Raw genomic sequence first — 24513 nt, forward strand, 5'->3', positions numbered from 1 at the left:
GTATAGCTGGGCATACCCCAGCTGAACAGGGAGCTGCCTCAGAGAGCAAGGAGACCTCCCCAGTAAAGCCTAGAATCAGAGTAGCGGCAGCCACTTAAGACCCTTGCCTGTTCCAGGGCTGGAGGAGGGAGGAAGAGACTGCCCACCCACAACAAAAACCCACAGACCTCACCCCTTCCTGTATCAGCTGCACAGCCTGTTAACCTTAAAACAGTCTGAAAAACAAGTAATGGGCCCCTAATTATTATGGTCTCATCCACCACTGAATTCCTATCAACCTGTATTCAGATCCTTGATGATATAAAAAGACTGGATAGTTAAAGGAAGGCTTGATTTAGTAAAACTGACAATCTTGTATCAAAAGGTTGTTTATGTACATAAAAATATGCAGTGGATTTTAAAATGGTATACTTAAAAATGTATGTCTCTTTTCCTTGCACTGCTTGAGATGCTGGAATTCTTAGGTAAGAATCTAATAAAGTATACAAAGGCAGTCTTGTTGCCAGGATTCAAAGCCTAAAGGCTATTCTGTGTTTCTGTTTTAATTTTATGAGATGATAGAATGGCAGGTGACATGTCATCTTCTATAAACACAGTACTTAGAATAGCATTAAACACTACAGAATATTAATGTAACAGAATCCAGGTTAAGGCCCGTGATAATTCACAGTGAGTGAAGGAAGCTCCCTCCCTCCACTGCAGCTGCTTTTGTCCTTGGTCATCTCAAAGGACAGTGAAGGGAGCAATGGAAAATAATTTGTCATTCTGAATCCTCACTATATTTCTCAGAGTATAGACAGAGAAAAGGAGAAAGAATCCTCCCTTCTCTGTGTTTTCTCTACATCCCAAAGGGTACTCTGTTTCTATCCTGTTCAGTCCAAGAACTCCTGATAGGTTCCTCCGCCAGTTGGAGTAATCTGACAAGTTAGTGGAAACTCACTTTTCTGGTGTGCTAGGAATGTTAGCATTTTCACATGTTTACCCCTTCCAGAAAAGAGTGTGCATATAGAGGTGGATGACAGTATTAAAATGTTAGGAGTTTGGGAGGAGGTGATTACACTAATAGAAGAAAATGCAGGCAACTTAATTGAATCAACATCCTCCCTTCAGTCTGCATCTAATATATTCCCAGTAGCTTCCCTGTCTGACTAGCCTGTCTTGCAGGTAGAACTTCAGTCTTCCTGTATTGCCCCTGCACCTAGATAGCTGTGTTCATAAATAAATAAATAAATATTTTATTATAAGAGAAAGCAGTAGTAGTTATAAGAATATGATCATTTGTAGACGTGTTTTGTTTGTTCAAATGAATCATTAGTCTAAGACTATCGATAATGTCATTTGTAGAAGCGTTTTATTTAAATAAATCACTTCAAAGTATAATACTGGCCTGTGTTCCAATTCTTCAGAGAAAGATCCTTATAGCTTTGGAAGGACTACTATAGCCAATTTACAAACTGGGTAAGTAATAATAGAAAAGTTGCATTTTTTATTTTATGTAGTATTCCTGTGTTCTGCAATGAATTTTAGAACTGATCCCCCCCACCCCAATTATAGTATATACATTAAGACATAGCATGGCAGGCAGGCAGGCAGGCACAGGAGAACAAAGAAGGCTACATAGCAGTTTTAGGTGAGTTCCCCACTGGCTAAATTTGGAATGGGTCAAATAAAATGAGCCTACTCCATTGTTTGGTTTGCTTGTCTTTTGATGATGATAGTGGAAGTATGACAGGTCCTGATTATAACCGGTTTTTGTTTCTTCAAAGCTTTTAATCCTGAGCTGCTTTAAATATGAAGTAGATTTCCTATCCTGTCTCCATAAAGGCCCATCCAGTTGACAGAGTATTTAAAGATCTGCTCCGTAGTAGTAGTATAAGTACTACTGTGGTGATGGTTATATAAGAGCAAATGCAAGCTACTAATGATGTTGTGAAATAATGCAAAACATTACCATGTTAGAAATTAGTCTCATAATCTGGTGAAACGCAGTGAGATCAGTCGAAGGTTTGGACTAAATTGGAGTCCTCCTCCCCTCAACCCCAATATAAGCATTTTGCAGTGTTATTAAACTGGAACTTGTAAAGGGAGAGGCATCCAGTCTGACATTTGTTTTTTTTCTTGTTCACTGAATGTACATAAATTGAATAGTAGTCTAGACAAGTGTCACAAATCAGACATCTCATTTTTACTGAAACATTATGTCCCACAGAACCAATCTTCTTTGGCTTCACACAGTATTTGCTGTTATCTACCTGATTTTGACAGTGCTGTTCATGAAACATCACAGTAAATCCATCACATATAAAGAAGAAGACCTAGTAAGTTTTTAATTTTTTTCTGAAATATTTCAGTTTATCCTACTATACAAGTTGACTGGGGTGGGGGAGAGATGTCTTCTGTAAAATTCTGCTTCACTGTCTCTTCCGTGAAGTCTGTGAAACAGGGTGAAAATGTTCTCCCACTTAGAATGAGATCAGAAAGCATTGAGTCTTATGATAGCACTGCACAGTCAGCTATATGGCTTCATCTGGAAGGAAGCCTATTCATGTGTGAGGGTAGTGATGATCAGCAAGCAACAAGTATTAGTGTGACTGCGTAAAACTTCTTTCCTGTAGTCACAAAAAAAAAGTCTTCATTTCACCCTAACATTGTTTCTTGGATGAAATTCAGTGTAGCCCTGATCCTGTGTTTTTCATTTTCATTTCATTTCATTTTATTCGATTTATATCCCACCCTCCCCACCGATGTGGCTCAGGAAGCAAAGAATTTTTAAAACCCTTTAAGTCAGTGGCAATATTATGATGAAACCAATTGAGAGACAGACTTTGGTCACTTGTACACGAACTGTTTGCTGCAACTTGGATGCTGTTGAGAAGCAGGTTTTTTTCTGCTTCCCCAGAGCATTATGGCGCCTCCTGTTTTCCACAACTTTTCTCTGATCTTTTGCAAACCTGCTTTTCTTCAGTGTGATGATATGTCAATAGGTGATTAAAAAAAACCCCAGTGGTGGCAGGGAGGCAATGACTGCTGTGTGGGGACTGAGGCATGGATCTGCCACAAGGAAGCCTCATTGCCACTGCGTTGTATTGGCAACTGCAGTGTCAGCATGGAGAAAACATAAACCCATCCCTGTGTGGGAAACATGTTCAATGGACCAAGTATTAATATAGTTCTTAGACTGCATGAAGCGGCCCCGTGGCACAGAGGGGTAAAGCAGCAGTACTGTGGTCTGAACTCTCTCTGCTCACGACCTGAGTTCGATTCCGGCGGAATTTGGATTCAGGTAGCCGCCCCAAGGCTGACTCAGCCTTCCATCCTTCCGAGGTCAGTAAAATGAGTACCCAGCTTGCTCGGGGGAAAGTGTAAAAGACTGGGGAAGGCAGTGGCAAACCACCCTGTAAAAAGTCTGCTGTGAAAACGTTGTGAAAGTAGTGTCACCCCAGAGTTGGAAATGACTGATGCTTACCTAGGGGACCTTTCCTTTCCTAAACTGCATGTATTTAAAATATAAAAGGCCCCTAAGAGAAAATATCCACATTGCTATTTATCTATTCTCTTGTTTTTATTTGAGAAATTGATACTTTTGTTTTGTAGGTAAAACACACACTGTTCATAAGTGGCCTTCCCCAGACTGCCAAGAAAACAAACCTAGAAAATCACTTCATGTAAGTTAAAAAACCTAGTCTATCTCTTAATTTCTCTGTTTAGAACATTCTTATGCTGCCCTTTCACCCAGTTTAGGGTTCCCAAGCAACCAATCAACACCATTAAAATAATTTTTAAAAAATACATCCTATCAAATGAATTAAAACACATAAACAGGGTCAGTGAGGGAACTCTGAATGAAACGCCATGCTGGGAATTATTAGGAAGGGAATTGAAAACAAATCAGCCAGTATCATAATGCCCCTGTATAAATTGATAGTGCGGTCTCATTTGGAATACTGTGCGCAATTCTGGTCACCGCACCTCAAAAAGGATATTTTAGCATTGGAAAAAGTCCAGAAAAGGACAACTAGAATGATTAAAGGTTTGGAACACTTTCCCTATGAAGAAAGGTTAAAACGCTTGGGGCTCTTTAGCTTGGAGAAACGTCGACTGCGGTGTGACATGATAGAGGTTTACAAGATTATGCATGGGATGGAGAAGTTAGAGAAAGAAGTACTTTTCTCCCTTTCTCACGATACAAGAACTCGTGGGCATTCAATGAAATTGCTGAGCAGTCAGGTTAGAACAGATAAAAGGAGGTACTTCTTCACCCAAAGGGTGATTAACATGTGGAATTCACTGCCACAGGAGGTGGTAGCAGCTACAAGCATAGCCAGCTTCAAGAGGGGTTTAGATAAAAATATGGAGCAGAGGTCCATCAGTGGCTATTAGCCACAGTGTATATATATATGTGTGTGTAGGTGTATATTATATATATATATATATATATATATAAAATTTTTGGCCACTGTGTGACACAGAGTGTTGGACTGGATGGGCCATTGGCCTGATCCAGCATGGCTTCTCTTATGTTCTTATAAATGGACAAGCTTTTGCCTGCTTTCAGAAGTCAGTGATAGAGAGGCACAGATGAATCTCACTGGGGAGGGAATTCCATAATTTTAGTGCTGCAACTGAAAAAGCCCCTTCTCAGATTGCTATTTCGGTGATGAGGGCACCCTGAAGAGCCCCTGAAGATTACTGCATTTCTCAGGAAGGTTCATATGGGAATAAGTGTCCTTAAGATATGTGGGTTCCAAGCCGTATAGGTCAACACCAACACTTTGAACTGGGCCTGGAAACAGATTGGGAGCCAATATAGGTGAAACAAGATTGGACTGATATGGTACCTATGTCCTATTCCAGCTGTCGTTTTAGCTGTGGTATTCTGTACCAGCTGGAGCGTCCAAATATTCTTCATGTGTAGACCTCATATAGAGCACATTGCAGTAGTCTAATTCAATCTAATTTCAGCAACATTTAACAGTTATAGTTAATAGTCCATTCAAAATTCCTAATCTTATTTGATTTGTAGATTATTTTTTCTTTAAAAATTGAATTGCTGGGTTTGTCACTTAGGAGTTAATGTTTGTCTGAGTCAGTGTAGTCATTTGTGTGTTCAGCTAGCATTAGGGAGAACAGAGGTGAAATCCTGGGTGACCTTGGGCCACTCAATATCTGCCAGCCTAATCTGCCTCCACAGGGTTGTTGTGATAATGAACAGGTTCAGGAGAGCCCTGAACTTTGAACAGGGGTGTATATGTAATTCTGCTTGTTCTGTGTAATGGCAGCAGGGGATAAGTAAACCTCTGAATTGCTGATTGAAGGAGAGAACATATCCTGTTGTTTGGTATTTTTAAGCTAGTTTGGCTGGTGTGTTCATTCACTAAAGTACTGTAAAGAAAGCCTGGGGGGATAGATGAGGGTGGGGGATGGATTTTCATAGTTCTTACGAACATTCAAGAGCTCTAGAAACTGCATTTTTAAGGATCCATGGCCCTGGAAGCCCTTGTGGGTGGCCCCATGCTTACTTTCTCCAACATTGCAGCTAGCAGGTAGATTTATGTGAAAGAGCAAAGGGGCAAGCAATAAGGTAAGCCCACTCCATCAATCTTGATCTTTGAAGGAGTTTGGAACAGTTAATGGAATTCTGGCATCACAGTGTGCAAATTCATGTTCTGAACCCTCTACCCCAAATTCTGCATCATCCCTAATCTCTTATGATCTTCTCTTCTAACATATCTGTTTTGTCATTTTTCAGTGAAGCATATCCAACCTGCACTGTGAAAGAAGTCGACTTGTGTTACGATGTATCCAGACTTACCTATCTGTATAGAGAGAGGTACCTGTATGAATAATGTCCTGGTGAAAACATATTAGCTTCATATAAACATAAAAAAATTCTGTTAAGGTGTAATGTTATGAGTATTAAAATGATTTCTAGCCTCAGGCAATGTTAGCATGTGTTGTTTATGGATTCAGAATTCTGAGCAGAGAAATTCATGATGAAAAATCATGAAAAACAGATGCTTAAATTTTTTAGTGTAGGCATCACTTCCCTTGTTAGGTGCCTGTCTGCTGTGTGCATCCTTGAGTACATAATGGGTGTTGTGTGACAGCTCTCTTTGTTAGATAGTTGAATGGGTTTAGATTTGGGAGACTATGCTTCAGATTCCCAGTCAGTCTTAAAGCTTACAGATATACCCATTGGTGTGTGTTCTGAGGGCAGGGCTTTTTTTTTTTTAACAGGAATGCACAGGAATGCCATTCTGGTTGGCTTGGTTTCAGGGGGTGTGGCCTAATATGCAAATGAGTTCCTGCTGGGCTTTTTCTACCGAAACCCCCCTTGTGTGAACAATGGTGATTGTAGCAAAATTGCTGGGGGGGGGTCTCCTCTTTTATGGGGGGAATTAGCAGGGGGGAGACTTAGGTAGAGCCAATTAGAGTGGAGATCTTTTCCAATTATATGAAGGTCCAGTTTCAGAAAGAAGACTCCAGAATAAATATATTTAAAAATATTTACTATAGAAATATATGTAAAAATACAATCACACATATAAGCCATACCAAACATACAATCAACTGTCTAGGAAATCAGGGGTGAGGAACAGAGATTTTTAGGAATTATTGCAGAGGTGATATTTACCTTTCTAGGTGTGTTCCAAGGATCCATGAAGTAGAGGAGGTGAATAATGGAAGTGACCCATGCAGAGTTTGAGGGTGCAAGTCTCTGGCAGGACAAGACACACATGACACCCTGAGTCCGTTAGGGGAGGGCGGGATATAAATCTGATAAAATAAAAAATAAAATAAATGAATGAATGAATGAATGGTCAAAACATGGCCTTATATGGCCAAATTCATATCCACAGGCCATATCAGGTGACCCATGACACCAGTACATGTGACCTATGACATCATTAAGGAACAGGCTCCCAAAATGTTTGGAAAAAGGATTAGTGGGTACTAATGGGTTTACTTAATGTAACCCTTGCTAAAACAAAGAAACATAGGTGGGGGAATTTAGAGTCAAATTGCTATATATCGTAACACCATAGCAAACACAATGGGGAATGGTCTGCATGACAGGATTAAATTCTTTGCAACACTCTCTTTTGAGTGACTGCTTTGTTGTCAGCAATCTCCTAAATGGTTGACAGGAACAGTCTTTTGTTAGGTGTGAAGACGTGACAGCAAGTCTTTGGTGACTGTTGGCTGCTCCATTAACATCTCCAAAGCTTGTCTGGCCTCTGGAATGCGGTGCATGGTCTGCATGTCTCCTTTGCATGGCGGTTTGCAGGAGGAAACACAGTCCTTTTTGGAACATCTCAGGAACATGGCTGACCTGGGCTGCCTTTCATGCTGTCTTCTGGGGACAGGAACACAGTTGCTGTCTGCAGGGCCTAGCAGCAGAATCTGGAGTCTTCCTTTGCGGGAGAAGTGCACACAGTCACACCAATAGCAGGAACAGGCAAGGGATCCTTTGTAGCCTGGATGGAAAACTTGCTGTTTGGGTTCACACTGTGTAAAATGTCCATATTGGGTTGGTTCTTGAATCCAGTACTTTCTGTTTACCACTGAATGTCCATAAAGGCAATTTGCCTGTTCTTTCAGTGGCACAAGTCCTTAACATAAGTCCATAATAACTAAGAGTCCTGTATGTCTGGCACTGAGCCAGAATGAACACAGTCCATAAATGGTGGAAAAGAGGGGTTCAGGGCTTATAGTGATATCAGGGAGGGGGGTGGCCTAATATGGAAATGAGTACCTGCTGGGCTTTTTCTACAAAAAAGCCCTGTCTGGGGGTAAGGTAAAAGACACTCATAAGACTGAGCTTTTTGCAGGAAGAACAAGAAATGCTTATTTATTTTTAAAACGATACCTTATTTTTCAGTCTAGATTGCTTTATGAAGGAACACTTAATAATAAGAGAGTGTGTGTTCTGTACTGCCAAGTCTCTGACTTAGGGTGACCCTATGAATTAATGAATTCCAAAAACCCTATCAGTGACAGTCTTGCTCACGTCTTGAGCATACTGAAGACTGTGGCTTCCTTTATTAAGTCAACCCATTTCATGTTGGGGCTTCCTCTTTTCCCCTACTGCCTTCAACTTTTCCTAGCATTAGTGTCTTTTCCAGTGAGTCTTGTCTTCTTGTGATGTGACCAAAGTAGGAATAACCTCAGTTTAATCATTTTAGTTTCTATGGGGAGTACAGGCTTGATTTGATCTAGGATTTGATTTAATTTATTGTCTTTTGGCAGTCCTTAGTATCTGTAAGACGTCCACTCAATTCTGCATTGCAAATGAATAAATTTTCCTCCTAACAGCTTTCTTCATTACTTTGTTGGCCTCTAGGAGCCGCACAATATGCGTGAAAGAGCCACATGTAGTCCCTGAGCCACAGTTTAGCCTCCCCTAATTTAAACAATGGGGAATACCATTAATAATCATGAATACTAGTAATAAGAGAATGAATCTTAATACATTATAGTGAATGCCATGCATTATGGGAAGATCGCACATACAATATATAGATGGATTCCTATTTTTGCAACATAGTGTATGGCCCTTTCTTGATAACTTCTTGTGTTTCATACAGTATCAATATATCTTTGCCCCAAAGCATCAAAAACTTGCTCCAGAGAGCCCTGTCCCAATTTTTTTACATAGTGTGTTATTAGCAACATTAGTAAAAAAAAAATATTTCATTTATATCCCACCTTTCTCCCCCACTGAGACCACAAAGCAACTTACATCATTCTTTTATCCTCACAAGTTTGTTGTGAGGTAGCTTAGGCTGAATGTGACTGGCTCACGTTCACCCAGCAAACTTTCATGGCTGAGTGGGGTTTTAAACCTGGGTCTCCTAGATCCTAGTTTAGCACTCTAACTGCTATACCACACAATGCATGTTCACAAATTTATGTAGATTTCATCTGCGTGAGAAGGTTACATACATGGAAAACTGAGCTTATGAAATACTCAATTTTGGGTATATCTACTTTTGCATCACAGTTTTTTTGCTTTTTTTGCCCAGAAAAAAGGCAGAGAAAAGTGTGGTTTATTATACACACCTTTATCAGAGATACGGAAGACGGTTTCTCATAAACCCAAAACCACTTGGCCAGTTGTGCTGTTGTGAAATCAATGGCTGTGAAAAGGTAAACAATTATTGTTACTTCATAATTGGCTAAAATTGTGGAAGATTGCAACTGAAAAATCAAAATTTCTGAAGCTTTACTACTTACTTCATAGGAAAATCTTAATATATGAAAAATGATAATCTGGGTGTTACTGTAAGACTGAGCATAATTTCTCCTGTTGTTCTTGAAATTGTTTGATACCTATGAAATTTTATCCTATCCATTTTGAGCTGGTTATGTGCCTCACATCTCATATAGTGGTAGGACCTCAAAGAATCCTTGTTACAAATGTAGACTTTACAAATTCTCTTTGCTTCCAACTCACACATCTACAGTATTTATTGAACACGATATTTGCTGATAAATGAGATGTTTGTGGATACATTCATATATAGTGATTACCTGTTGTTTATTGTATTCATTAGAAACTCTTAACTTGACAATACTGCATGACTGAGGAAGGTGGTAAGCAGGGCTGGCTTGCCCACTAGGCAAACTAGGTGGTTACCTAGGGCGCTGGCAGGGTGGGGGTGCTGAAGTCGACCTTCCCCCCTAGGCAAACGCCTAGTTTGCCTGATCCCCAGCCTCCTCCGTCCGCCCCCCCCAGGTCTATTTCAGCCCCACCCCCCAGAATTGGTGGTGGAGCGCCATGCTCCGGGCTATCTAAAGACACTCCCCCCCTGCCGCTGCCTTCTCCCCACTTCCTTCCCATCCAGGAAATGGAGAGGAGGTGGCAGCTTCACGGTCACCCTTTCAGGTTTCATGGTCCGCTGCTGCTGGCCTTTCTGGGCATTGACAGTGCGCCACATGGTTTTACCCGCTGATCAGCTGATCGGCAGGGGGGGAGTGTCTTTAGATAGCCTGCTGCTGCTGGCCTGCCTGGGCATTGACAGTGCGCCACATGGTTTTACCCGCTGATCAGCTGATCGGTGGGGAGTGTGCCTTTCGATAGCCCACAGTGCGCCAGTTCTGGGTGTTGAAATAGACCTGGTGGGTGGGGGGGAGGGAGGAGGCGGTGCCAGGGAGCACGGTGGCCACTAGTCTGCCTAGGGCGTTATGTGCCCAAGGGCCGGTCCTGGTGGTAACTGAAGTGTGTTTGGTGTTTTATGATATTCTTTAACCAACTGACTATGTGTTGCATGGTGATTGCTACGCACAAATTGGTTTAATGGTGTATCTGTCATATTGGTCAAGGTTTTTGTATACAACAGAGCAGTTTTTTATGGCTTGTGTGTCTACTGTGCTATTGTCTACTGTCCTATTGTGTGTCTACTGTGCTACTGTCTACAGAGCCCGCCTTGGTGGGGAGAGCGAAATATAAATCGAATAAATAAATAAATTGTGATTAATGAATGATCAAAACTCAGTTTTGTTTTTTATTTGTGTAAACACAAACACTTCTTGAGGCCCTATTGATTTTCTGATCTGTTTTGTTTTTAATCCAATACTGATTTATAAAAGAAGCTTGCTCTCCACAGGAGGATGCTATAGATTACTACAGCAGAATTACTAATAAATATTTGGAAGAATATTTGAAAGAGGAGCAGGTAGTTTATGATAAGCCATTGGGAATGGCTTTTGTAACATTCCAGGAAAAATCCATGGCAACATAGTAAGTATATTATTGAATCCAATATTATATCTGTGGTTGGATTAATTATGAGAAATAAAAAGACTTATTCCAATTTGAGTTTCAAAAACGTTTGAGTGAGGTTATATTTAGGAAAGTATCCATTAAATCCATACTATGGAGAACCCAAGTGACTGGACACAACTCAGAATCCACTGATTTTCCCCATCTCAAGCTTTTAAAAATCACTTTATACATTTAATCACTTTCTAATTTTTGTTAGTAATTTATTGATTTATCTTAAACAGAGCTTTCTGTCTGAACTACATGTGATATAATTCAATGACTGGGCTTTGCTCTTCCCCATACATTATAGTCAGTGTGATCCTGTATAAGCAACCATTCCATTTCTTAAATTTGTCTTAAGTTGAGTTCTGTGAACATATTGGGTGCCAATTCGAATAAAACAAGGTGTACAGTAATTTATGTATGTACCACCACAGTATTTTAAAATGTTTCATGCCCACAATTGAGCACTATATAAGCAACATTTTGTGGCCAGTTTCTTTCCATCGGCCCCTTTATCATGGTGGAGGATATATGCTGATTTGTATTCTGATCCAGTGAAGTAGAATGCCTTTATCCCAGCAGTCTAGCTTAACTTCATTCAAAAATATCAATATTAGAAGTACATTATGGTAGCATTTTCTCAGGGCATTACATACTATTTATGGGTTTGTACTGGTACTGTGGACCAGACTATGCTTGGAAATGTATGTGTACTAATGGGATGCATAGACTACCTGCAAGTTTCCCCAGAAGGGCAGTTAGTGCCTCCCTGGGGCCCTTTCAGGTCATGAAAACAGCACAAGAGGGAAGACTTATCTCTTTCCCAATGTTATTTATTGGAATTGGGCCATCATCTGCTTGAATTTAGAAAAAAAGTGATGAGGGAAAATGTTAAATCCTCAGTGCTATAGTCCTGATTGAATTGGGGCAGGATAGCCATGACCAGTGTTCCCTCTAAGTTGAGTTAGCATGAGCTAGCTCACAAATGTTTTGCCTCCAGTTCACACATTTTTGTCTTAGCTCAGGAAGAATGACTCCAGAGCACAATAATTTATGCAGTAGCCCACAACGTTAATGCCAGTAGCTCACAAAGTAGAATTTTTGCTCTCAAGACTTGGCAGCTTTAGAAGGAACGTTGGCTATGACTGTTCTTTCTTTTTTAAAAAACCCCACGGATATGTTGAAGTTACAATCAATTTTATCCTCAGATATTGAAGATGGATTAGAAATTTTAATTAATTGATTTCCTGCCTTTTTGATACTGTTTCCAAATTAGAAATGAGGTAGGCTTGACTTGTTTGGAAAGTTATGGATACATTTGTAAAATCCCTTTCAGATTGAACCCATATTTACTGAATTCATGTCAGAATAATATTATCTATAATGTATATGTATTTTTTGCTGGTACTAAAAAAGCAATAGTGTCATATTCTTAACAAGTGACATGGAAGGGATGTTCAGGCACTTTTTTGATCAAATACAGTTATCTTTTCTGTATGGATATTGGCCATTTCCAAGCTTAAAAGCTAAACTGTTTTCTTTTACCTGCAGTATTCTGAAAGATTTCAATGCCTGGCAGTGTCAAAGTTTTAAATGTAAAGAACCACCCCAGCCATCAGCTTTCAGCAAAGAACTATGCATTTCAAAGTGGAATGTTGCCTATGCTACCTATCCACAGAATATTTGCTGGTAACTTTTTTGTCTTTCTCAATTTCTTTGCATACGAATATTTTTAATTTGGAAGGAAGGTGGGTGGTAAGGTTATTTAGGTAATATCTAATCGTAAATTGAGAGTTCTGGTCATAGGATGTGCCCTCTCCTCTGCCCTTCCCCTCAAAAAAACAACAATAACCAAACACACACAAAAACATTCTTTTTGAGGCAGGATGGAGAGTGGTGTGAGACATGGCAGAAATGGTTGTAGATGGTGGAAGGAAGGAAATTAGCAGAAACTGCAGATTGTTCTTGCCCAAGCAAAAATGCTACCCTGGCATTCAAGCAGGCTTTAAGAATTCACTATCTTGCTTTCTGGAACATCTGTTATTTTTGTGATAGCTATTGCATATATTGGAATAGAGGACTGAAAACCTCCATCTATATTATCCAGCCAGCCAGTTGAAATCTTCCTCACAAGCTATGCTTTCTGTGCTGTTGCCTGAAGAAGGCACCAGAGATGGAGCTTTTTCAGTAGTTGCAGCTGCCTTTCCTCTTAAGGCATGACTGGTGCCTCCCCTGCTCCTATTGTAGATGCCTGGGCAAAGTATTACCAGGGTTCTAACTAGGAGTTTTATCTTTATCTTAAAACCTGATATTAGTGTAAGGATTTTTAGGTTGCTAGATGTTTTAAGCTTTTAGGTTTTTATTAGCTGGGGCTTTTCATGTTTTTGTGGTTTTATTTAGTGAGCTACCTTGAGCACAAAGCTGAAGAAGTGGCATATAAATGTTCTAAATAGATAAAGCTGAGATCTGCTGGTAGTACAATCTTAAAACAGTTATATGCATGATGATGCTAAGAATATAAATTGGTTTCAAGACAGTTAAATGTCATGGCTTTTTCTAGAGAGCTCTGACTCTCCAGTACAACGATGTTTGTCCATGCAGTACATAAGAGAAGCCATGTTGGATCAGGCCAATGGCCCATCCAGTCCAACACTATATGTCACACAATGGCCAAAAACCCCCCAAGTGCCATCAGGAGATCAAGCAGTGGGGCTAGAAACCCTCCCGCTGTGCCCCCCCCCCCCAAGCACCAAGAATACAGAGCATCACTGCCCCAGACTGAGAATTCTAACAATAGGCTGTGGCTAATAGCCACTGATGGATCTCTGCTCCATATGCTTTTCCAATCCCCTCTTGAAACTGGCTATGCTTGTAGCAGCCACCACCTCCTGTGGCAGTGAATTCCACATGTTAATCACCCTTTGGGTGAAGAAGTACTTTCTTTTATCAGTTCTAACCCAACTGCACAGCAATTTCATTGAATGCCCACAAGTTCTTGTATTGTGAGAAAGGAAGAAAAGTACTTCTTTCTCTACCCTCTCTATCCCATGCATAATGTTGTAAACCTCTATCATGTCACCACAGAGTCGACGTTTCTCCAAGCTAAAGAGCCCCAGGCATTTTTACCTTTCTTCATAGGGAATGTGTTCCAAAACTTTAATCATTCTAGTTGGCCTTTTCTGCACTTTTTCCAATGCTATAATATCTTTTGTGAGGTGCGGAGACCAGAATTGTGCACAGTACTCCAAATGAGGCTGCACCATCGATTTATACAGGGGCATAATGATACTGGCTGATTTGTTTTCATTTCCCTTCCTATTGATTCCCAGCATGGCACTGGCCTTTTTTATTGCAATCGCACAGTCTTGACATTTTCAGTGAGTTATCTACCATGATCCCAAGATACCTTTCTTGGTCAGTCTTTGCCAGTTCACACCCCCATCAACTTGTATTTATAGCTAGGATTTTTGCCCCCAATGTGCATTACTTTGCACTTGGCCACATTTGAACCTCATCTGCAACGCTGACACGCACTCACCCAACCACAACAGATCCCTTTGGAGTACCTCACAATCCTCTCTGGTTCTCAGCACCCTGAACAATTTAGTGTCATATGCAAACTTGGCCACTTCACTGCTTTGATGAGGAACTTTATTAAAAGCTTTCTGGAAGTCAAGGTAAACAATATCTATCGGGTCTGCTTTGTCTATATGTTTGTTCACTCCCTCAAAGAAATGTAACAGGTTAGTGAGGCAAGATCTTCCCTTACAGAACTCATGCTGAGTCTTCCTCAATAACTTGTGTTCATCAATGTGCCTACTCATTCTTTCTTTGATAATGGTTTCCACCAACTTTCCAGTATTGAAGTCAGACTGACTGGCCTGTAATTTCCCGGATCTCCTCTGGAACTCTTTTTAAAGATGGTGGTGACATTTGCTACCTTCTAGTCCTCAGGAACAGAGGCAGATTTCAATGAAAGATTACATATTTTTGTCAGGAGATCCACAAGTTCAACTTTGAGTTCTTTCAGAACTCTTGGATGTATGCCATCCAGGCCTGGTGACTTGTTAGTTTTGAATTTGTCTATCAGTTGTAGGACCTCCTCTTTTGTCACCTCAATCTGACTCAGATCCTTCAACACCCTTTCCAAAATTAGCAGTTCTGGAGTGGGCAAACAGTTCTCATCTTCCACTGTGAAAACAAAGGCAAAAAATGCATTCAGCTTCTCAGCCATTTCCCTATCCTCCTTCAGTAATCCTTTTACCCCTTGGTCATCCAAGGGCCCCACTGCCTCCCTGGCTGGTTTCCTGCTTCCAATGTATTTTAAGAAATTTTTATTGTTGGTCTTTATGTTTTTTGCAGTATGCTCCTCATAGTCCCTTTTTGCCTGCCTGATCAGTCTTGCATTTGATTTGCCACAGCCTGTGTTCCCTTTTATTAATTTCACCTAGGCTAGCTTTCCACCGCTTAAAGGAATCCTTCTTACCTTTTACAACTTCCATTACTTTGTTTATTAACCATGCAGGCTTTTTTTAAATACCTATTTGTGCCTTTCCTAACGTGGTATATATTTTATCTGAGCTTCTAGAATTGTAGTTTTAAATAGCCTTCAAGCTTCCCCAAGAGTTTTGACTGTATTTACCTTTCCTTTCTGTTTCCTCTTCACAAGCCTCCCCTCCTCATGTCAGAGAATTTACCCCTTTTAAAGTTAAAAGTGGTTGTGTTGGTCTTTTGGAGCAACTCTCTTATTTATACAAATGTTGTGTTAAGCCAAATGCCCTCAAAACGAGGTTGGGGAATTAGTTAGGTGGTCACCTGGCTCATTAGGAATCTTTTTACCAATTTATACCAGGCTCAACCATCCAGAGGGTAAATGCTCAATAAAAAGGACTCTAATTTAATAAAAACCAATTGTAATTTATTTAGAATAATAGTTCTTTCACACAAGATAAAAATACAATACAATCACACATTCACACAGGCCTAAGAAACACAGATAGATTGATAGGGGAACATATAAGGGTAAACAGACAGGGTAATATTTACCATCGTAGTCTTCGAGGAAGGTTCCAATGGCGACATAAGAGGACAGGGGAAATGGACCCAAAACTGTGGCCAGAATTGGGGATGGATCTAGACAGCGGAACTGGGATACTGTTAGATGCACACATGAGTGGAGTTGGGTCAGAGGTTAAATAGGCTCCCTTAGGCCCCTACAGGGGCTGGGAGGGAGGAGAGATGGGAGGCTCTGTGATGACCATGAAGGCTGGACATTAGCAGAGCCAATGGTGAGTCCTTTTGTGACATCCAATTGGGTGTTTGCTTTGACCAATGAACTTCACCTTCGTCCTGGGCAACCTGGAAACTTCCAGGTTGCGACAGGGCCTGGGGCAGCTCCAAAGGTGTCAGTATGGAAATGGCTAGGTACTTGGGATTAAGTGGGCTTATCTGGGAAGGTGACAATAGGGAATCAAATATTGACCTAGGTATCCCCGGTGGAAACAAAAGACTTGGTTGATGGAGGAGACGTTCTTCCTCTTTTCTCATCATCTTCTGGGCAGGAGTTATTGTTTAGGGTATTGGCCGGCAATCAGGAACATTAGTTGAGCTGTTAATCCATTCATGGGGCAGATGGGTTGCTTGCGAGCCAAGGGTGACACAGGGTGTGTACGTGAGCCTTCCACTATGAAGGAATGAAGTCCAGTCTGGCAGGAAGATGGCTACGTTAGCCCTTGGTTCATGGAAAACAGGCTAGAAACTGCTTGCCTGTACAGTTCATGGTGGTGTGGCTTCTGCCACTGCAGTTGCCAAGACTGGGCACACAAGGAGTAGCTGGCAGCTCATTTGTAGAATGCTGCTGCAAAGCTGAGGCTGATAGTATCCACATAAGCCTTAGAAACTGTAAGCAAAGTCCACTTCTTAGAGCAGATGTGTGCGAGTCAGAACTCCAGGCACCCTGGCAACCATACTGGTGATCACGATGCCCATATGTATGAGAAGTAGGGGGCTTTTTCCTCACAGTTGAAATCAATAACGTTATGGTCACTGCTCCCAAGTGCGATCACTTTACATCTCTCACCAGGTCTTGGGCATTACTTAGGACCAAATCCAGGATCGCTCCACCCCTGGTAGGTTCTGTGACCATCTGCTCCATAGCACAGTCATTGAGAGTGTCTAGAAACTCAGTCTCTTTCTCCCGACCAGAACACATATTGACCCAATCAATCTGCGGGTAGTTAAAATCACCTATGATGACACAGTAAGTTTATCAATGGCTGTTCAGGAGTGAGCAGGTAGTATTATACCCAGCTCAACAATAAGGAAAAATCTAAAATACTGCAAGACTACAGTGTGGCTCCAACTGTTCTTCAGCCTAAGGGGCTCTGCTGTTGAAGGAAGTATCATTTAAACTGGGAGAAGGCTTCAGACTTTGCTCAGTGGGGTGGTGGGATAGCAGTAGGAGTCATTCCCACATTTATTAGGGTACTGCAGCATGTTTTTAAAATATTGGCTAAAGGAGTGTTAACCAAGAAACAACCTTGCTCTGCAGGCATGTAAACCAAGATGAGTATTTATTTCTTGATTGAGAATTACTCTGTTGAATTAAGAGCTTACTGCTTGAAATGTGTTTGAGATTCTCCAATATTGCTTCTCCCACCCAGGAAGAATGTATGTTTGCTACTTTGCCCATTGTTCTCTGCTTCAGCACTTCCAGTGGTATATTACATCTGATCAATGTTCCAGTTTCAAGTTTTGTTTAAGATATTACTTAAAAGTGCAGTTGCTCTGAGAACCCTCTCAGTCCCACCCACCTCACAGGGTGTCTGTTGTTGGGGGAGAAGATAAAGGAGATTGTAAGCTGCTCTGAGTCTCTGATTCAGAGAGAAGGGCGGGGTATAAATCTGCAATTCTTCTTCTTCTACTTATACGGTCTATTATTCATTAGTATTATTATTTCATAGTCTAAAGTCTTACTGATCTATTGTTGTTTTGACAGGACTAACCTCTCAGTTCAAGGGCTGAATTGGTGGTTTCGGTGGCTTTTAATAAATTTGTTGCTTTTTGTTGTGCTCTTTTTCCTGACTACACCTTCCATCATTATTTCAACTATGGATAAGTTCAATGTAACAAAGCCTATTCATTATCTTAATGTGAGTAGAGCATTATTTCTATATTTTAATAGCTATTCTTTCTGTATGTGCATATGGAAGAACTATCTCTAATCTTGTTAGTGATTTTACAAGCTTGAGCTGCCTTTTTGTGTTTGTGTGTGTGCTTAATTTTTACTCTGGTTGCATCCAAAAAGGAAAGGTCTTAACAGCTAAAAATGATACAATTATGTATTAAAAAATTCCTGGATAACCTTGGACCAGTCATACTCTCAGCTTAACCTACTTCACAGGGTTCTTGCGGGGGGGAAATGGAGGAGGGGGGGAACGATGTAAGCCACTTTGGGTCCCCATTAGGGAGAAAAGGTGGGATATAAATGAAGTAAATAAATACAGTTATTATGATGTAATGGTTAGAATGTTTCACCAGGACTTGGGAGACATGATCAAATCCATACTTAACCATGAAGTTCACTGGATAACCTTGGGCCAGTTGTTCTCATTCTCTTTCAGCCTGGTCTACTTAACAGTAGTAGCTGCTTGGGGGGGATAAAATTGTGATAGTGTAGATATCTCCAATAAATCATAATTAATAATGCCACTTATTGCAGTGCAGAATTTAATCTCTGGTCAAATCCTAGCCAATATCTTAAAATTGCTTCTATAACCTAAGCTGTGTTTCAGTGAATTGCATATCTTTAAAAGCTAGTGTAATATTTGTGTTTTCATGACAGTTCCATTCAAGTGCTGGCCTACATATCTCATTCTTCATTCCTTTTCTTTCCCCAGAACCCTGTTATTAGCCAGTTCTTCCCTACAGTCCTCCTGTGGTCCTTTTCATCTTTACTACCAACAATGGTCTATTTCTCAACACTGTTTGAATCACACTGGACAAAGTAAAGAACACATCTTCTTACTTTTTTTAGTCGGTTAAAAGTTTCAAAAACTGTTGGGGGTAAGAATAGGACAGAGGAAAAATGTTCAGACAGTATAGAAAACAGAACTGGCAAATCCTAGTAGTTCCATTCCTCTGAATTCATTTTGTGCGTATTAGTAACTGACAAGACCAAAAGGCAATTGTTACATTATTTCTTAAGAAATTACTGCCTCTTTTTAATGAACATGTCTTTTTAGTGTTAGTCTGCTTCCTAAGTGTTCCGATGAAAAATATCCAGTCTGTGGGGTTTTTTGGGGAAAGATTTGATCAAGTTCTGTGCTTGACTTTCAGAAGCATATATATTCAAAGACCAGATGCCAGTCATAAGAACATAAGAGAAGCCATGTTGGATTAGGCCAATGGCCCATCTAGTCCAACACTCTGTGTCACACAGTGGCCAATATATATATATATATATATATATATATATATATATATATATATATATATATATATGTGTGTGTGTGTGTGTGTGTGTGTATATATATGTATGTATATATATATATATGTACACACACACACACACACACACTGTGGCTAATAGCTACTGATGGACCTCTGCTCCATATTTTTATCCAATCCCCTCTTGAAGCTGGCTATGCTTGTAGCTGCCGCCACCTCCTGTGGCTGTGAATTCCACATGTTAATCACCCTTTGGGTGAAGAAGTACTTCCTTTTATCTATTTTAACCTGACTGCTCAGCAATTTCATTGAAAGCCCACGAGTTCTTGTATTGTTAGAAAGGGAGAAAAGTACTTCTTTCTCTACCTTCTCCATGCCAGGCATAATCTTGTAAACCTCTATTGTGTCACCCTGCAGTCGACGTTTCTCCAAGCTAAAGAGCCCCAAGCATTTTAACCTTTCTTCATAGGGAAAGTGTTCCAAACCTTTAATCATTCTAGTTGCCCTTTTCTGGACTTTTTCCAATGCTATAATATCCTTTTTGAGGTGCGGTGACCAGAATTGTACACAGTATTGCAAATGAGACCGCACCGTTGATTTATACAGGGGGATTATGATACTGGCTGACTTGTTTTCATTTCCCTTCCTAATAATTCCCAGCATGGCGTTGGCCTTTTTTATTGCAGTTGCACACTGTCTTGACATTTTTAGTGAGTTATCTACCATGACCCCAAGATCTCTCTCTTGGTTCATGGAGACTTGCTATAATAATGGCTTGGATTATATGTAAAATTTGTTATGTGTTTTGGAAGCCATGTGGCATGCTTAATATCAGCAGTGTTATTTGGATGAATAGTAGTTTCATGATTGGTTTTGAGTAATCTTTTTAAAAGTAATGTAATTAAAGCAACAAAGCATATGTAGCAAAAAGAAAAGTAATAGTTTTTTGAATTTATTCTGGTCAAAATAGCAGTTTAGAAAAGAATAAAGGCTGTATGTGACTGTAGCAATGGCTACTTAATTATGTTCTTATCGATAGGTCTGGTGAAAACAGGATAATGATGCATAAAGTCTACATTTTTGTGATCTTCATGGTGTTAATTCTGCCTTCACTTGGTTTAACCAGGTAAACACTATATTACATTCCTGTTGCTTTTCATGTACAATTGCAGAAATCTCTTAGAATATATCATGTTGGAACTTCAGACATGACCATATGATAAAACGGGAGGGGGGGAGGGGTTGCTTCAAGTAGTAAAAAAGCTCTATTTCCACCCACTGAAATAAATCTATCTTTATAGTTGGTTAAGTAAAATAAATGATTAACAAATAAATAGGATGTAAATGGTTTCCCTTTCTTGAAGCTAAACATTTTTGAACAGGACACTAGCATTCTGGACACTAGGACACTAGCATTCTGTAGTTCCAGTCTTTACCCTGTACTGAGTTGGTGAACCTGATATCAACTGTCTTTTTCCAGTCTAGATTTCTTTTTTCGGTGGTTGTTTGACAGAGCATCTGATGACTCTACAATCAGGTTAGAGTAAGTACTGAACATATATGAACATATGAAACTGCCTTATACTGAATCAGACCCTCGGTCCATCAAGTCAGTATTGTCTACTCAGACTGGCAGCAGCTCTCCAGGGTCTCAAGCTGAGGTTTTTCACACCTATATGCCTGGGCCCTTTTTTGGAGATGCCAGTGATTGTACCTAGGACCTTTTGCTTCCCAAGCAGATGCTCTACCACTGAGCCACCATCCCACCCCAAAGAAAAAAACCCACCCTCTTGGTTTTGACTTAACGGGAGAAATGAATTTGTCTTTCTCCGTAATCATTTGTCTTTCGGTGTAATCACAGTACAATTATCTAGTAATGGATAAGATGGAGCTGGGAGAAAGTTTTATAAGAATAATAAAAGCAATATACTCTGAACAGAGGGCAAGGCTGTGTGTTAATGCAGACCTCACAGAAGAAATGAAAATTAGCAAAGGTACTAGACAAGGTTGTCCGCTTTCACCATTGTTGTTTATAATGACTCTTAAAATTTTATTGATTCAGTCACATAAATCAGAAGGGCCAAGACCATGTAGGGCTTTATAACCATTCTTTAATCAATACTTTAAACTGAGTTCTTTAACAAATGGACAGCCTATGAAGGGTCTGCAGAATGGGAATAATAAACATGCTCTATCTAGCTCATGCTAATAGTTGAGCTGCAGCATTCTGGGCCAATTTGAGTTTCTGAATTGGTTTTGAGGGAAGACCAATGTATAATGTATTACAGTAGCCTAGTCTCGATTAGGGATGATCATGAACCTAAAAAGGGCTGTTCAGGGCGGCCCACAGACCAAACCTTGAACTGACCCAAGCAGATCCCACTCAAACTGAACCAATCCAGCAAGTTTGGTTCTCCCTTTCTCCCAGCTTCTACGGCCAGCAGAAATGGAGGGATTGCCTAGGAAAGGACTTCCTTTCCGCCTTCCTCCTGGCCACTGTATACCTTGGCTGGGAGCAAAACTGAAGGGTTAAGAGGCTCATAACCATTTAAACCTAACAGCTGAGTGATGGACCTGCTCAGCTGTTAGGTTTAAATGACCGGTCCCAAACAGTAAACCAAAATGGCCAAAAGTCTTGTAAATGTTCAGGGAAGGAGCCTTCTTGGAACATCGGTTCCTGAGCTCTGTACTGGCTCAAGTTTGTGTCAGTTTTGGCTTGTGAGCCAGTTGATGCCCATTCCTAGTCTTGAAGTTACTGTGGCAAGGATCCAGATGGACTATATCAGGTGAATCAAGGTATGGGGCCATTTTATAGGGTAGGCTAAATTGGAAGAAAGCTGTTTTTTAGCAGCTGAATTAACTTGTTTCTCCAGTAATAATGCTGGATCCAGTTTGACCCCAAGGCTCGTAACTGAGTCAGCAAGGGTCAGTTGTTCCATCAAAAGAGGGGAGAACAATGTCCTGAAAACGGTTTAGATAAGATTAATCATCCACAGGGAGTTGGTCTGCTACTGCTCTCTCAATCATAACCATAACCATTTGACAATTAAAAGACTAGTGTAAACTAAAATACAAAAACCACTTGAGGCAATTACTTTTTCAGATGAAATGATACAAAGTGTTGCAGATCTTAGTACTTAAATTAGCTGAGAGAACTGCTGAACTGGCTTTGATGAATGAAAGATAAAATTGTAAACATTGTTTCCAAAACAATTCAGGAGGCTTCTGGGATGCTCAGACTGAGGCATTTGCACAGAAAACTTCTTCAGAATTACAGAAAATGTAGGAAAGAGGAGAGGTACTCACTGGAGTGTGACCCACTGAGTAAAATTATGGAACCCTGATGTGGTGCATAGCACAATACAGCCAAGATCTGAAGAGGCTTCTTTGTGCTTCTGATCACTGACTGGCTTGTTTATTTTATTTTTTTAAAATTAAAAATCTACTGTAGGTGTGTCTTTCTGCCCGATCAGGGAGCCTTCTTTGTGAATTACGTGATAGCATCAGCTTTTATTGGGAACGGAATGGAGCTGCTGCGTTTGCCAGGCCTCATTCTTTATACCTTTCGCATGATGTTGGCCAAATCTACTGCTGAGAGGAAAAATATTAAGCAGGTATGAAGGCTTTCTATGGTGGAAGATAGGAGGGCCTGGTGTGACTTGGTCCATCTGGTCGCAAAGAGTCGGACTCGACTGTGTGATTGAACAACAAAAATGAAGGCTTTCTATAGCACAAGGATATGTTGTTATGTCAGCCAGACTTAAGGATTAACAATTTGCAGTAGGGGTGGGCACAAACCAGAAAAAAATAGAGGTTCAGGGTTTGGGGTTTTCACAAACCATGAACTTCCATAAACGTCTACACTGCGCACTTTGTGCTTCAGGAAGTTACATGCCTTTGGAGTTCATTTGAGCCACCATGGCTCCACCCAGAAGTGAGTACCAAAGGCAGGGCCGGTGCTTGGTAGTTGGTGAAGTAGGCAGCTGCCTGGGGCGCCATCTCGCTGCGGGGGGGCAGGTGCCCCCACCCCGTCCCCACTCACGCCAACCTAAACGTGTGGTTTGGCCTGTTCCTTGCCCGGCCCTCTCCTCCTTCGCAAGAGAAGTGGCAGAGAGCTCAGGCGGCAGACTGCCTTCCTCCGGCAGTGGGGCCTTGGAGGACCAAGCCAGGCCCACACCCCAGCACAGCACGCTTCAGCCCGCCTGCAGCCCGGGGGGGAGAGGGGAGGGGGCCAGCAAGCCACCCAGCCCAGGTGCACCTGACCAGTGGTGGGGGATGCAGCTGACTGGCCAAGGGGCTGAGTGTTTGTGCTTTGTGCGTGGCCTGGTGACGTAACTTCTAGTGATGTCATTGGGCTGCACTTGCTTTGCGCGCTCAAGAAGACCCTGGGAGGGGTTATGGGGTTCGGTCTGGGGTTCCAGAACCCCTAGCACTGGGCCTGCCCAAAGACATTTAAATGCCCTCAGAGCCCACTTCTGGGTTGCCTGACTGAGCTCAGTTGAGCAGATGGCCTGATTCGAAGTGTGAACGCCAAAAGCCTATAAAGGTAGGACTGGTCTGACCCAAGGTGGGCTCTGAAGGCATTGAAATGCCTTTGGAACTCTTGGTTGGGCAGGCCATGGGCCTGTGGCCTGACCCAAGTGAGCTCTGACAGCATTTAGATGTCTTCAGAGATAAAGGTAGTCCCCTGTGCAAGCATCAGTCGTTTTCAACTCTGGGGTGATATTGCTTTCACAACATTTTCACGGCAGACTTTTTACAGGGTGGTTTGCCATTGCCTTCCCCAGTCATCTACGCTTTCCCCCCAGCAAGCTGGGTACTCATTGTACCAACCTCGGAAGGATGGAAGGCTGAGTCAACCTGGAGCTGGCTACCTGAACCAGCTTCTGCTGGGATTGAACTCAGGTCGTGAGCAGAGAGCCCCAACTGCAGTACTGCAGCTTTACCACTCTGCGCCACGGGGCTCTTTTATTAGAGCTAGCTGGCATCTGTAAAGTGCTTTGGAAAGCTATAAGTGGTTGCAGACTTCATGGGTATGTTGCAGTATTTTGGACTTGGAGGCAGGATGGGAGACAGAACTTGTATTTTTGTTCTGCTTATATTGTATGGCATTTTTTTAAAAAATACACCAGGGTTGTTGTTGGCATCTCTTAAACCCGCTAAGCCTGAAGTTATGCCGATTAAGCCCTGCTGCATTCCCACAACATTCCTGACACTGTCCATATCTATGCCAACACTGGGGACACAGTGGCTTGACACTATTGTAGAATTTAGGATGTTGAAATAGGGTTTAG

The 24513-nt window shown here is 41.2% G+C and overlaps 1 protein-coding gene across 3 annotated transcripts in view; it reads left to right on the forward strand.

Annotated features, from left to right (window-relative positions):
* TMEM63A (transmembrane protein 63A) overlaps positions 1 to 24513 on the forward strand; it is a 52806-nt gene that overhangs the window by 17376 nt on the left and 10917 nt on the right. For all 3 annotated transcript variants that reach the window (XM_060245605.1, XM_060245615.1, XM_060245624.1), the window contains 12 exons: positions 1407 to 1458; positions 2210 to 2318; positions 3595 to 3665; positions 5750 to 5830; positions 9027 to 9150; positions 10611 to 10744; positions 12323 to 12460; positions 17769 to 17922; positions 18670 to 18776; positions 20259 to 20345; positions 20700 to 20762; positions 22671 to 22833. In XM_060245605.1, the coding sequence (XP_060101588.1) occupies positions 1407 to 1458; positions 2210 to 2318; positions 3595 to 3665; positions 5750 to 5830; positions 9027 to 9150; positions 10611 to 10744; positions 12323 to 12460; positions 17769 to 17922; positions 18670 to 18776; positions 20259 to 20345; positions 20700 to 20762; positions 22671 to 22833 (1283 nt within the window). The remainder of the gene's footprint in view (positions 1 to 1406; positions 1459 to 2209; positions 2319 to 3594; positions 3666 to 5749; positions 5831 to 9026; positions 9151 to 10610; positions 10745 to 12322; positions 12461 to 17768; positions 17923 to 18669; positions 18777 to 20258; positions 20346 to 20699; positions 20763 to 22670; positions 22834 to 24513) is intronic.

Source organism: Heteronotia binoei, chromosome 1, assembly GCF_032191835.1.
Source record: "Heteronotia binoei isolate CCM8104 ecotype False Entrance Well chromosome 1, APGP_CSIRO_Hbin_v1, whole genome shotgun sequence".
NCBI classification, from domain to species: domain Eukaryota; kingdom Metazoa; phylum Chordata; class Lepidosauria; order Squamata; family Gekkonidae; genus Heteronotia; species Heteronotia binoei.